The 15,426-nt window shown below is 31.8% G+C and overlaps 1 protein-coding gene across 1 annotated transcript; it reads right to left on the bottom strand.

The window, feature by feature from the left end:
- Nucleotides 1-9,925: 9,925 nt before the first annotated feature.
- On the bottom strand, nt 9,926-12,788 carry LOC131847711 (large ribosomal subunit protein mL40). Its single transcript, XM_059197345.1, has 5 exons — nt 12,655-12,788; nt 12,463-12,555; nt 11,746-11,916; nt 10,980-11,178; nt 9,926-10,076 (listed from the first exon to the last, which is right to left on the bottom strand). Exons 1-5 carry the CDS (start codon nt 12,687-12,689, stop codon nt 9,960-9,962), a joined length of 615 nt encoding a protein of 204 aa, XP_059053328.1. The 5' UTR covers nt 12,690-12,788; the 3' UTR covers nt 9,926-9,959.
- Nucleotides 12,789-15,426: the final 2,638 nt, after the last annotated feature.

The following is a 15,426-nucleotide window of genomic DNA, read 5'->3' as shown; positions in this document are numbered from 1 at the left end:
GACAAATAGAATTTCACTACACCATTATGCACGAACGCGTAGACACTAAAGGGTGGCGTAATTGTCCGTTACTTTTCTTTTGATCACAAAGAAATTACCGAAGCATGATTTAAGATGATTTCCCTAGCAAAAAAAAGCTTGAAATTATTTTTTACCCCATAATGAAATGACTGGCAATTTGGATGTAATCTATTTTGTTTTGAATCAAAAAGATAAATTATAGTCCGTATACTAAAAGGGTATGCAATATGGCAGGCACGTGAGCAGAACTGGCGTGACTAATTTCTAGACGAATCAATTTTAGTTAAATCTATAGATTTTTCTATTTATATTATATTGCATAGAGATGCATGTTAGATTGCTTTTTTTTAATGAAATAAAATAGGAAAATTTCCTCAGTTATTATTTTTCATTAAATTATTGGAATAAGCTTGTTAGTTAAATTATTTATTATTTAAAATAAATGTACACAGTGTTGAGAGCGTGTAGGTATTAGTATGTAATATTTAGTTCTCTGTGGTATTAGTTATACCACAGATAACATAATGGTTATACCTACGTCGTTCTAAGATACCTAAACTATTGGAATTTAATTTTATGAAACACCCAAATTTGTCTAAATCACAACTCAAGTAAGGCATCAAGATAAAGTAATCACTGAAATATTTATTATTTATAATAATTAAAATAGTGTTGTACTAAGAAGTAACATAGGTTGTAGCGTTCCTATTTTAGAACAATACCTCCAGTTCCTAACAATCTACGAACGCCAATTACCTTTGTAATTTTGTTTATTTTCCAAATTAATGAAATAACTTCCAACATAATTTTAATTCCATAAACAAGCACTTCATTGTACCAGATATTTCTTTTACCTACTCCTTTATCTCTTTTCATTTTACTCATAAAACGTCGTAAGTCCTATAAATATATGTTAGCTATTGTACAATTCTGTCGTTTCTTGCGAGACAATTTCTTCATTTCTACGAAAGTAACAAAGCATTATAATAGTATGTAACATTATCTTATCTGTTATAATAGGTATATATATATAGTTATAATAGGTACTCACGCTGCAAATACCTACTTATAATCCGTATCTATCTCCCTATACTTACTCAATGTTAACAAATGGGTAGGTAATAGTACGTAGCTATTCATAGTTAAAAAGAAGTTTTTATAATGGGTTTTTGTAATGGGATACAGTTCTATTCAGACGCCAGTGAAATGGTGACATAAAAGCCTTATTTTTAACTAGTACCACACAAATAGGCCAGCGAAAACTATGACGGTCGTTCCTTAGGACATGTTATACTCAAAACTAGAGCTCGTCTTACACCGTGTCCTCGCCATCAATAGGCCTCTCTTGACCTAGTAAACCACGGACATTCACATCATTTCTCGTTTAGACTCCGAGACTCGCTTCAAAGGTTTACAGCATAAAAATTTCATGAACCGACTATTGGTGAAGCGTATATCTTTTTAAAACCCCGCAAACTTGTCACTCTTGGCACGTTGATTCAAATAAGATATAAATCTTAAAACTCATTAAGGGAAAGTAAACTTTATTACTTTTATTATTGAGTTGAGGATGCAGTTTGAGTTATCTGGCCAGACAGACGTATAGTTTGCCATTTTGATGTATCATAGGGATGAAAAGCGGAAGACATTCGACGCTCTTTTGGAGGACCGTGACGTAATCATTTCCAGTCTCATAATTGCGGATGGAAACTAACGGTCGTCGTAATTTCATTTCATTTAATATTTTCAACATTTACGCAGGTAGAGTTTAAACGATGATGTATTTTAGTTGTTCATAATAATTTTAATAAACGCGTTTTATTGTAATTAAAGTATTTTTTGTCTAAATACCTATTATGTTTCTATAATGAAATGCCTTTACCTGATAGAATACTGTCGTCACTGTGGTGGTAATAAGCAGTATACTCCACAGAAGCGTTACGAGTAGGATACAAAGAGAGAGAAACAGAATCCTATAAGATTTATTTTTTGTGACTAAATTTGAACAAAATCACTAAATTTACTTCTACTCGTAGTTACAAGTGGCACATACTACCTGTAGTCAAGTGTATAAGTGTATACAAATAATGTGGCGCCATAATTTCTTTCAATACAAACACACCATTAATTTTATTTATTTCTCGTTATTTTGAGGTTTGTTTGGTTACCTAGAAACTTCATGTCTATGGTTAACGAAGGGTATACATCAAAGGGTCGACAATTCTTAACTACGAGCAATAAGTTGTTTTCGGCTTACTTCAAATATACCGGTATATACCCACGTACCAAAAAATGAGTTCTTAATGTTTACTTATATCCATAGTATTAAAAACTTCACATAGCTTAATGGTCCGTCCAATCCGATTTTGGATGGCCTCGGTCTAGTGATCTAGCGGATAGAATACTGCCTTACTATTGATGATCGCGGGTAATCAAACCAGCGACCATCGGAAGTACCTCGCACGATACAAACATTTATTCATAGCTATGACTGCCTGTATCGGTCTGAGTATTTTCTATGTAGGTACATAGACCATCAGATGAGGTAAGATCAAGCGCTAACCCATTAATAACAATAAAAAAAATGTGGCATATCAGTTGTCTATCTCTAGTACCCATAACACAAGCTCTTCTTAGCTTGGAAGTAGAGGACGCTGTGTGAATTGTTCTGAGATATTACTATTATTATTATAATGATTATTTCTCAAATCAGCATTGGTTACTTTAACCTGACTGTAGTCGTATATGTATTTATAAAATACAGAAAACAACCGACTTTTATGAAATATACTAGGTATGAGTCACCTCGACTCTACAAGTTGTTTGATTTGTCTTTCATTCGTTTACCTACAAGACGCGCGAGGGTGTCTCAATTCAATATACACTAACAAGTGGAGCTTTGTTTACCCCGCTCTGTTATTTACATGTCACTTTTATGTTGACATGAAAATAATGAGTACCTACATCTGACGTACACCTGACCCTGCCTGACTTTGTCTCGTCGAGGTTTGTAGAATATTATAGGAAAGCGTAGGTCGGTACAGTCTTAAAAATAGAGTTCGCCTATAGAAATCATTGTGCTTACATTTTTAAATTTATATTTACTTAGTTCCTGGTAAATTCGCCACGTTAGGTAAACGGCCACATTCTATATTTACCTTACAGATATAGACCCGAACTAAAATTAACGCATCTTATCATCTTCCACTGGTTTTCCGCAAGCGTATACTTCAATCACAGACGGGAGTACGATTCTTATATCATCCTTAAGGAAAAAACATCAACATTATACTGACGGGAAAGAAATTGATGACGCTTTTACTTATTTTCTAAATTATTATAAACGCCCAGAAAAATATTTACTATAGCACATAGTTATTTAAAGTTGAATGGTTACCACAATATCGTCATATTTTCTTAACCAATATTATAAGCTGACATGTTTCTTTATTTGGGTGAATACGCTAATCTTAGAAATCATAGGTTAAAATTGAAACTTTCTCTGGTGTTGGATAGGTCATACAGCGCAGGTATAAAAGGTTACAAAAACCACAGATAACATAGTATTACATACAAAAACTAAGATTTAAGTAAGTAGTATAAAATTTAATTTGTATCACTTAGTATCTTCGTAAGTATGTTGACCACTCTTCCACATATATTTTTAGTAAGCCGACTGTACTTAAACGTGTGGATATTTTTACACTGTTTTCGTACACTAATATTATATGAAGTACTCCTCCATAAAGATAGACATTTTGACAATCTTCAGTCGTTTATTTATGGATATTAGACATAGATGTTATATGTACACAGAATAGGTTTTAGCATGTAAATAAAAAAATAAGTTAATAAAATTACTTTTACCATAATAATACATACTAATACCTATAATACTTACAAAATTGTATTTGCAATTATCGACTTTCTGGTAAACGCAACACTTTTATATTTTAAATCTACCCGTGCTAACGCAACGCTCATAGAACGAAGTAGATTTAAATCCAATAAAGCAAAGAATGAGCCGCCTCATAAATTATTTTGATTTGCATCATCGCTATCCTTCAATATTTTTTTATAATGGACGATGATGGAAAGGCTACCGCCTGCGCTAATGGTATACCTACGCTTGCGGAGCACCAGAGAAGAATGTAGCAGGAGTCAGATTACTTAAGCTATCGTGACAAATTAACAAATCCAGGGAACACTTCTTGGCAACGTGACATGGTTAACACCAATACTGCTGATTGACGCTAATCACTTTCCCTTAGGAAATAAAGAAACAGTATTTTTTGAGCTATTCGAAATTCGGACTGATCTTTTATGAGACACAAAATTTCTAAGTCTTAATGTACTACGTACGTACTACCTAATCTATTGTTATAAATAGGTACTTAATCTATTTCTAGAAAATGCCCAATATTTTTATTCATTCCCAACAGACAATCCGTCCTATTGTACGGTTATCTATTGAAAGAAATACAGCAATCTCGATTATAATAGCACCCTAATTGCCTAATTCCGGAACGAGCATGTTGATGTCGCTATAACTAAGTTGACAAATAAAATATTCATGTAATTATTATACATGAAATGTCCTAATTAGGTTAATTTACTTTGTATACAATATCAAAACCATTAAGTTTTTCTGAGGTAGTTACCTACCTCAGTCAATCCATTTCTGCCGCCAAATAGCTTCCTTTGTATGCTGTTTCGATTGTGACAATAGAGAAATGATATCTTTCGTCCTCTTGAATTGCAACGTGGTATCACGCGTATCACATAACAACACATCATACCACATACGTTAACAGTACGTCCGCGATACTGTTCATGTGTATATATTTTTTTTATTTATGATAATGAAATGGTTGCTCCCGCCAGCATAGTGCTGGCGGGAGCACCAGTGGAGGATGATAAGAGATGAACATGAGGTCAGATCAGTTACCCCATCGTGACAAATTCACCAAGAATTTATCACGATGGTTTCCAGGGGGAACCGCGTGGACGTCAACCTGACATGGTACATTGCTAGCAATAAAATCATCAATCAACATTACTAACAATCTCCTTTCCCCTTTGTTTACAATTAAAATTGTATAAAAAAGTCATATCGTTTCTCTTCGCAATATTAGTATACATTACCTACTTACTATTTGGTTTGTATTAGCACCATTAAGCATAATGACTTGATATAAACTCATTGCTGACAATTAGTAGACCAAGCTAACTTACTGTGATGGTTAAAGGTAAAAAGTACCTTTAACCATCACAGTAAGTTAACTCATTAAGTAAACAAAGGCATCGACATCACAAGAAACTAACGATACAGTTATTTAACCGATTGCCTCAAAGAAAATGTATGTGATGTTTTTGGCTTTCGTGTTAGATTTATACTCATTAGTATTTGTCTACGAACGTACACTGTTCCGATTGAACCCCCGACGAATTCAAACGAGAATCAAAATTACGACAAGCTGAGCCGAGGTTCGAAACCCTAGCGGTGCCCTCAGACTAAAGTGTTCCTTCCGCAATTCTTACATATATATATAAGTGCAAATAGCACTCCATATGGTCTATATCTTGACGTTTCTGAGCAACAATTTTTTTGATAAGAATTGCAAACAACATTTTTTTGAAAGTTATTACCATACATAGATATAGCAAAAATAATAATTACGCTTAACTAATCCAAAGTAAACAGAACTTGTAAAGCATAGACATCTATTTAGAAGCATTTTTTTGGAAATACAAAACATCCAAACCAATACAAACAAAAATACAAATGTTTGCATCGTGCCTGAAATCGAACTCGTGACATTCGTAAGCAAAACGCTGTTCTAAAGCCTACCATCGAGGAAGTCAGTAAATATACTTATTTATGACAGATTATTGTATGATGCGATTCTGCTCTAGCTCTACCTCCGCCCGTGATTTCACTCGCTGAACCATGGTCGACCTGAATAAAAAGTAGCCTTAGTTTTTTTCATCCCAAATACCACATAGGTAATAATTATTTTCGGGGGGAAAGGAAATTGTACATAGTTAATATGAAGTGATGATCCCATTTCTAGCATTGTACCATATCAAGTGACCTGATCTCATATTCATCTTATTATCCTCTACTGGGGCCCAGCCAAAGTGAACCGTTAGCACAGGCGGGTGCATCATTTGATTATTATCCATTGAAAATATACTACTTTTCACGATGTTTAAGCTTTAGTCCGTAACAAACAAATTAACTTTAACATTTATACAAATTTTATTTTTATAAATATTTATATACATACATGTTAGAATTGGAATACAAAAAAATTAAGATGTTTCTAAATATTCATTACTAAACATTGAATAAAAGCGTGAATAGGTACTCCTTACCTCAATGAATATTTAGGAACCATCCACCTGGCATTTTAAAATGCAACCGTCATCGGTTTGAATAAGTTAGCATAATTGCTCTGCAACGCTAACAAAAAAACACCCTCTCGTTTCATTTGAACCTTTCCATCAGGAATATTTTTGATGCACAAAAAAGTTCATATATACTTTTTGTGTGCGCAACATGACGCGGTAAAGTTTCCCTCTTTCTTTATTAATATATTAAATATTGATACTGATATTTTCTTGTCAGTACATCTGTACAATATCTGATAGGGATATAGACGTGATACAGCAGAAAATACATTTTTTTATCTTTAACGTTGATCACATTACATATTAAATTGTTTGCATAGAGTATTAACATTATCTATGTACGTTATACAAGTTACTAGCTACTCGCCCCGGCTTCGCCCAGGTGTACATATATCTTCTATACATATAGTGTCTGTTCGTAATATTGAAATAATCGTTATTTACTACATGCATAGGAATATAAATACGGTACATAAACCAGAATAAAATTTAAAAATTTTTGTCTGTCTGTCTGTCGGTCTGTTTGTTCCGGCTAATCTCTGGAATGGCTGGACCGATTGACGGGACTTTTTTGGCAAGTAGCTGACGTGATAAGGAGTAACTTAGCCTAAGTTACTCCTATTTAAAAAAAAGATTTTACAAAATAAAGTTAAATTCAACGCGGACAAAATCGGAAGAATAGTTAGTTATACATATCTATAAACCGTCCTCTTGAATCACTCTATCGATTTAAAAAACCGCTTCAAAATCCTTTGCGTAGTTTTAAAGATTTAAGCATACATAAGGACGAACAGCGACAGCGGCTTTGTTTTATACTGTGTAATGACACAGTCCTTATTAATTAGTATTGAATCTTTATAACATCCCGTAATGCTTCTAAAAAAGAAAAGTTTGCACAGTTTCACAGAAAAATTGGTTTATATGTACGAAATAATCCTTCAAAATTAATAGATGCAGAGAATTACTAGCAAATACGCTGTGCTGAAAAAAAAAGTGTTACATAGATTCATATAAAAAATAGTTTGTCCCCAGTGATGTGGCCTACCAGGCCTAAGTGAAGTAAGATTAGATTTCCGGTTAAATGTAGTTCTTTCCGGTTATTCGGCTATAAAACAGAAACCAGTATGAAATTCAATGCAATGGATTATACATACTTAATCTTCTTATTCTTATGCACCTATTAGTAGCTATATGGGAATGTTAGAGCATTGTTAGTTTTGGGGACTTGTGATGCTATTTCTACCTGGTACATTGGTGTCAGGTCTACACACGACTACCCCTAGAAATAGTCGTGCTTAATGTCTCGTGAATTCGTCGCCATGATATGCTAAATTTAATTTGATTTCATTCTCATTCTATTATCCACCACTGGTGCTCCGAAGGATTTAAAAACAATTGCAATTTCTATATAATGATATTGACTGCATAATGACAAGTGTTTATTTGTATAAATAAATAACTTACAAGCAAAGAGAAGTGAATAAACTCAAATTTCATATTACTAATTTTTTACAAACTTACACAAAATCCATTTTTATAAAATATTGAGTGTTCAATAAAATGGATTTCCATCTAATTCCGCTTCTGTAGTTGAAGTAGTTGTTGTAGGATCAATACGCACTGTTGCTGGCATAGTATTTAAATTAACAACTTTTGTTAAGGCTACTGAATCAAGAACAGATGACATTTGTGTACGACCAGTTGTCGTCTCATCAAATTTACTGACCGATGTAGTATTCATTTTTAATTTAATTGCTTCTGTACTTTGAATTAAATTAGTAAAATTATCTTTATCAATTGTATTTTTATTAGTAATTTCTTTATAGTTAATTTTAGTCGAGTCGTTTTCGCTCTTTTTTATAAATAAAGTTTTAGTTGTCATTTCTGAAATAGTGTAGGAAATGTTTGATTGAACTTGTTCTGTCTTTTCAGTATGAGAACTCATACGTATTTGAGTTGTGACAGGACCTGAAGTTACTTTTCTCGTCCCTTTTTCATATGTAGATGATGAGGTTGTAATATCTTTTACAGTGAGTAGTGATTGTTTTAGTTCAGTTTTTTTAGTTGTTCCAATATGTGAAATAAAAGTAATTTGAGTCGTAGGAGGATTAGATAATGTAAAAGTTATAGAATCTTTAAATACATTATATGATTTGTATTTTTTTGCAGTTATTTCATCAATAGTAGATATAAGTTCTAATTGCTTCGTGTGAATTGGTGGCTGAATATATTTGCTATTTAAAGTTTCATTGTGCACGTGTTTAATGTTATTGAAACGATCAGAAACGATAACTGATTTGTTATTGTTATTCATTGTTATTGGAACATTATTACCTGTATCCACGGATTTAGTTATATTCTTCAGATTAGCGTATTCATTTATAGAAATACCTGGCGTTACAGATTTCATTTTACTGATGTTCAATTTAATAATTTTATTTTCTCTATGCTTGTTCGCTGTGGCATAAGGTACCCGCATTTCTATGATACGCTTTATGCTACTAATCGGCATCCAATGACTGGGCAAATTAGCTTCTATGGGATTATTGATGAATGCAAGATCGTCTTCTGAAGACTCTGGCCATTTTGTACATTTATATAATTTAAAGAAAATCATTAAAATGTATAGTATATGAAATATGCGCACTGGAAATTAAAATAATACATATAATAATTACAGTTTTTCTATGACTTTTCATTAATGGACATAAACTTTTACCACTAGATAATATTTAAAATACAAATAAAACATTAAAGAATACTCTGACACCCATAAAACTCACATACGTTAATTAAGATTAATTCAGATGTTTAAGAGTGAAAAATTTTCTTTTTAATAATATTAGTATTGGCACTTACTTTCAGGAAATCAGATAAAATACCATTTTTACATTTGATGGCTCTGTAAGTTAAATTTGAATGCGTCACATCGCTTGAATTTCTAAGAATATCTATTGTTATGGTTACATGAATTGATTGTTTCATCAAAAACAAAATACATTTTTGTAATAAATCATGCATAAAAATTAATTTCATACTTCAACGACTATCATTATTACATAGTCAAATAATATAAAACAAATTCGCCGTAGCTCTCTGTCCGTCCCTATGTATGCTTAAATTAAAACTACGCAACAGATTTTAAAGCGTTTTTTTAATAGATAGAGGGATTCTAGAGAAAGGTTTATATGTATAATCCATGTTCACCCGGGCGAAGTCGGGGCGAGTAGCTAGTACTCACGAAAAGACAATAATAGTTATAAAAGCTCAGTTCTAATTAATTTCTTATCAACTCTGACGAGATTTTAGTATTTAGGTACTCAGTACGATACTGTACTGAAAAATACTATTTATTCAATAAATATCTTACACTAAAACTGACGTAATTAATAATGTAGAAATGAGTTGCTATACAAATACATATACTTTTATTAATTTAAAGTTATTGATAATAAAAATTCATTTGAAATAACTTAAATATTTAATGTACACTACTAACTATAAAATTTTACAATTCATACACTTTAATGGTCCCATTTTTTAGATATGTCGATGTATTCACCATCGGGCGAGTCATACCCTTTGATAGGTGGAGTGTCCACTGGGCCAGACACTGAGAAAGGTAACAATTGTAGATCTGGCTGCAAGACAATAAATGGTACATAAACATCAAAAATATAAATTGCTTTTGTTAATATTAGAATTAAATTATAGTCTGCACAATTACACTAATTTAGTAAAGAAGATACATTTTTCTATCGCCTATATATGAACAACACTATGGGCACAAAGTTAATATGAGACGTATTCGATATAATACCTACTACATGCAATACCACTATAGAGGACTCAGATGTCATCCCTCTTATCCTGTAATTTCACTGTAATATCACATTCTTCAACTGAATATAATAATAATAATACTTGATCAATTAAAAAAAATATTTCTCTGTTTAAAAAGTACATTTATTAATACTTCGGACCTACTATCTAGTTTTGAGAACACCGAATACAAACCAGATTACTCTAAGAGACAGTGGTATGCCTTACCCCAGCCATTATTATTATTATTATTATAGCTTTAACTTCCACATAATATTTTTTAAACATTATACTTTTGGTTTATTTTTATTATTTTTTCTTTTTATGTGGCCCCCCTTGGGTAAAAGCCTCCTCCATGTTCCGCCATCCCTCTCCATCCATGGCAGTTCACATCCAGTCTATTCCTGCTATGTTTTTATGATATATATACCCCTGCCATATTGGATACAAACATACAGAGTAAAATGTAGGCATGTCAAATGATGAGACCAACAGACATCAACAGTTCACAATACAATAACAATGAATTCTACGCATCACACATGGTGAATTCACCACGGTGACCTGTATCCTCATTCTACCATCATCCACTAATACTCAGCGTATGTGTACCATAAGCGCAGCAAGAGGGTACCATATTTGTCCAAATAAAAATATTCAGATATCTTTTCCATTTGGGGTAATAATCATAAAGGTTATTTTTATATTAGTAAGAATGTTACCATAACAGCCTCATTGTACAAGTCTTCGGACTCCTCATATAGTCTATCTAGAGCTCTTCGCTGTGCTGCCATGATCCTGTCAATTTGGGCCACATGTGTTACATATTCATTATGCTTGTATCGAGCCCACTCCTTCTGCAGCAATGCTCGTGCCTCCAATACTTCTGCTGATAACTGTGGCTGAGGTCTTTTGCGTTTTCTGAAACAGATTATTTTTAATAATTAAAATATGAAATTAGACTACTCAAAACTATTCTAATTAAGTTTTTTCATAGACTGTACATTCATAAATTTTATTTTCTATCCCTTTTGACAATTTTTAGAAAATATTTCAATTTACTAGTCAACACACAGTGTCTCAGTTTAATGATATTTTCTTTCTTTTTAAACCTAGATTATTATTATTTATTCTAAAACAACAACTAAAATACAACTAAATAGACACTAAAGACACTATTTTTGATTTTTAATATAACAGATAACTGTCTAGAAATAGAAATTATGATCGCTATCATTTTGTTTATTATCATTATTTTGAGAAATGGTAATAACCTTATAATTATGGAGTCCAATACATTCCTCAAAACAAGGCATATCAAATGTCATAATTAATCATTAAAGTAAGTTAATTTTTTCACTGCTAGTGCCTAATTTAAAGTAAGTATACAACATTTTTATGCTTTTTCTAATAGTACTGTTCATGTTTTCCCTTTAAATTTTTGAAAATTTTTTAAATATGAATTTTCATAATACAGATGTTACATACTCCATATTATCCAACAAATGTAGTGGCACCTCCATTTCATCAATAGGTTTTAATTGCTGAGCATTCTTTTCCAATCTCCTAATTTGTTTCTCCAACTTCTTACGGCGGCGCTCTTCTCGGGCTTTAACAATAGCAGGGTCTATTTTCTTCTTTTTTTTCATTGGTTCAGCCCTATAAATGGATGTCGAGATTAAAGAAAATACAAAAACCAAAGTATATTTATAGAGAGTATACTTAATTAATTTTGTATTATTGTGTATTAAATAAACACACACAAATTACTGAGAAACCTATAAACATGGTATTAATATTAATTTACAAGTGCCACATCACTATTTAAAAATTACAAAAAGCTAGCTACATAGAAAATGTCTAATATCTCTAAAATAAAAAACAGAATAATAAGCTATAATAATTGTTTGTAACACAGCATAACAAGAAGAAGTGGTTGCGGAAACATTTTCTACTATTCTTTTTAACACTGTAATAATAAATAAAAAATTCATAACTAAACAACTTAAACTAAACTATAGATGGGCATCACCCTAGGTAATTGTTTACAGTGTAATAGGCTATAATGAATATCAGTAAGCATAGTATAATAAATACCTAATTCAAGTTATAAAAAATATATATTGAAATCATATGTACTAAAATGCTCTATTTATTAGGTAAAAATTGTATATCCTACAAGAATGTTAATGTTCTTCAACTTACCATAGTTGATCAGAAATTTTGAATTGTAGAGCACTTGATGTTACTATATTTCGAGTATTTATGGGTATTTTCGTAACAGAACACACTGATAATCTGTAAATATATTTTTTTCGATTAATTTTATTATATTTATACTTAGGTTATGTAGGTTCTGAAACTCAGACGTATGAATGTCTCTATTACAGAAAATACCTGGAAAATTGCCGTAGTAACGATAAATTAAGCATGATCTATTTTTTAATTTAAACACTTAATAATATTTTTATGTAATAAGTATTTTATTCATATATTTTTAAGAAATAACCTATTCAATACAAATCTTTCAAATACTGACAGTGCACACAGATTAACAGCTGAGAAATGTCATGTCAACTGTCACGTATAAATAAAAAACTCTGTGACATGGCTGTATGGGCGCAGTACCCTTTGCCTTTCCGATAAAGCATAAACACAACCAAAAAAAAATACACTGTGATTATGTAATATTATTTTATCTGTGGTGATACTATAATTCAAAATTTTGTAATATGTATTGCTGCTGTACCTTTGCCTATCCACTTGTGGATAAAATATACTACTATTACTACTACTGTATAGCTTCTGGTATACTTACCTTATTCTTTGTACTATAATCAATTGGGTTACATTTTGTAATTTTGTTCCAATTCCAAAGTTGAAAAAATAACGATTTAGCGAATGTGCATTTAATTTTGGAACAGTTGACTTATTGTAATCCACATCACATTAGTATTTCGGAGGGTAGGGAATTCTTAGTATGTGTAATGTCTGTAATGTGGACTAATCACCCTTCCCTTCTTATATATATTCGCCGGACGTAGACGAAGTAGATTACCCAGTGAAAATACGATAAAGATGCATACTTTTCCATGTAATAGGCAGTGTGTATACGCTAAACCATGTAATTGTCAATTACTTGATAGGGTCTATGATACAAAATATTTGGAACGAGCGATTGATGGCAACCTGAACTGGAATAAACATATAACAGTAGTTACTGGGCGCCTGCCAAAATTTATATATATATATATATTTAAAGAATTACGCTGAATCTTAGAACATATGGTCGTGATACAGGTTTATAGAGCCTTGGTGGAATGTGTATTGATTATTGTATTTGCGCATGGGGAGCAGCAGCTAAAACACATCTTTTAAAACTTGAACGTACCCAAAGGGCAGTACTTAAAGTAATGATGCGTTTTCCATAGAGACACCCAACTTTTGAGGTTTACTTAAAGGCTTAAAGTTCTTACACTCTTTGTATATGTATACGTAGGTATCATAAAGGTGCACTCCCATTAATAGGAACTGGGAGACGACCGTGTCCTTTGCCTAATATTAGAAGTAATTTTGAACGACAACAGTATACATTTTTTGCTCCTAAGTTATATAATGTATTTAACGCAGATTTTAATTGTAGTATGCCTAATTACTATCAAATTCGACAAAAAATTAAAATATGGCTAGAGAAATTAAATTACAGTGAGACTGAAGCATTAATATGCAGAGTAGAGTATAAACTACTACACTAAATCAATATACGTTTATATAAGGGTATATACAGTATATAATATATATGTATATGTGTATATATGCAATATACTACACACACGTACAGTCACACACACACACACACACACATACACGTATATTGTATAAAATATTAATTAGGTTTAGATATGTCTACTTGTAAATTCATTAAAACTGATATCCTTGTTTTGGGAAGGAACATAGTTTGGGAGTTAGGACTGCATCAAACTGTACACTGATGAAGGTTTAAATAAATATATAAATCTTATATATAAAATTCTCGAGTCACAGTTTTCGTTCCCATACTCCTCCAAAACGGCTTGACCGATTCTCATGAAATTTTGTGAGCGTATTAAGTAGGTCTGAGAATCGGCCAACATCTATTTTTCATCCCCCTAAATGTTAGGGATAGTCCACCCCAAAAATTCTTTTTTTATTTTAAGGCAAAACAACGTTTGCCGGGACATCTAGTAAAAAAATAAAAAAAGATTCTATGCTAACAATGTACCATGTTAGGGTGTGGAGGTCACTTTAACATGGTACACGGTTCCCCCTGGAAACCATTGTGATAAATTTATCACGATACGCTATCCTATCATCCTCCACTGGTATCCCGCCAGCGTAAACTGTTAGCGAAGGCGAGTGCACCATTTCATTATCAATCATTAAAAAAAATATGTATCTAAATACCGTCCTTTACGTATACCATATCTTCGATATTTTATCACGTCAATACATTGTTTGGTAAGGACTACATTATGAATATTGCAAGCCTATGGATATAGCTATTATAATAGTTATCAATGTATATCTTCATGATATCTACAAGACAAAATATTTGTATAGACTTAGAAATATTTTTCATCTTTAAAGTTTAACTTTAGGAAGGAAACTACAGATAGCAAGAAATCATATTTTTATACTAAAATACAATCCGATATACCCATATAGGTATGTATTAATACAATTACGGATTCGCGCGAGGCCAGTTATTGTAGGGGATTCAATTTTTATTTAAAATTTATATAAAATTTAATTTAAATGTTACATTAATAAACCACCTCATATGAGATGGCAGTCGGAAAAGCATAATAGATATATTTATTTGAAATACAGTCCCACGTTGGTCGTTGAAAAAATAAGGTAATAATTTTTTAAATCAGTTGACAAACTTTTTAACTTATCTATTTATAACATTCCTTTGCATTAGTATTTGTTAGCAGTGCACCAAATCGGTGATTATTACTGGTTCGGGACCATATTTCTATGTAAATTGTAGTTTTTTTTTCTATGTAGGTACAATAAAAATGAACACTTACCACATCCTCATTACGGACGTTCACATTTGTATTCAAAGCGCTAAGCGAGAGCCATAAGAGTAATTGGCAATAACAGTCACTTGTTATAATAAATACA

Source organism: Achroia grisella, unplaced genomic scaffold (assembly GCF_030625045.1).
Source record: "Achroia grisella isolate CSIRO2021 unplaced genomic scaffold, CSIRO_AGI_Agris_v1 utg540, whole genome shotgun sequence".
Taxonomy (NCBI): domain Eukaryota; kingdom Metazoa; phylum Arthropoda; class Insecta; order Lepidoptera; family Pyralidae; genus Achroia; species Achroia grisella.
The sequence above is the reverse complement of the archived record's forward strand: the minus strand, read 5'-3'. Positions and strand labels throughout refer to the sequence as shown.

Coding starts and splice junctions, on each gene's coding strand:
- LOC131847711 (XM_059197345.1), bottom strand. CDS start 12,689: ATGCTTAATTTATCGTTACTACGGCAATTTTCCAG. Junction 11,917..12,462: donor AAAATTTCTGATCAACTATG/GTAAGTTGAAGA, acceptor ATCCATTTATAG/GGCTGAACCAATGAAAAAAA. Junction 10,077..10,979: donor TGTACAATGAGGCTGTTATG/GTAACATTCTTA, acceptor ATTGTCTTGCAG/CCAGATCTACAATTGTTACC.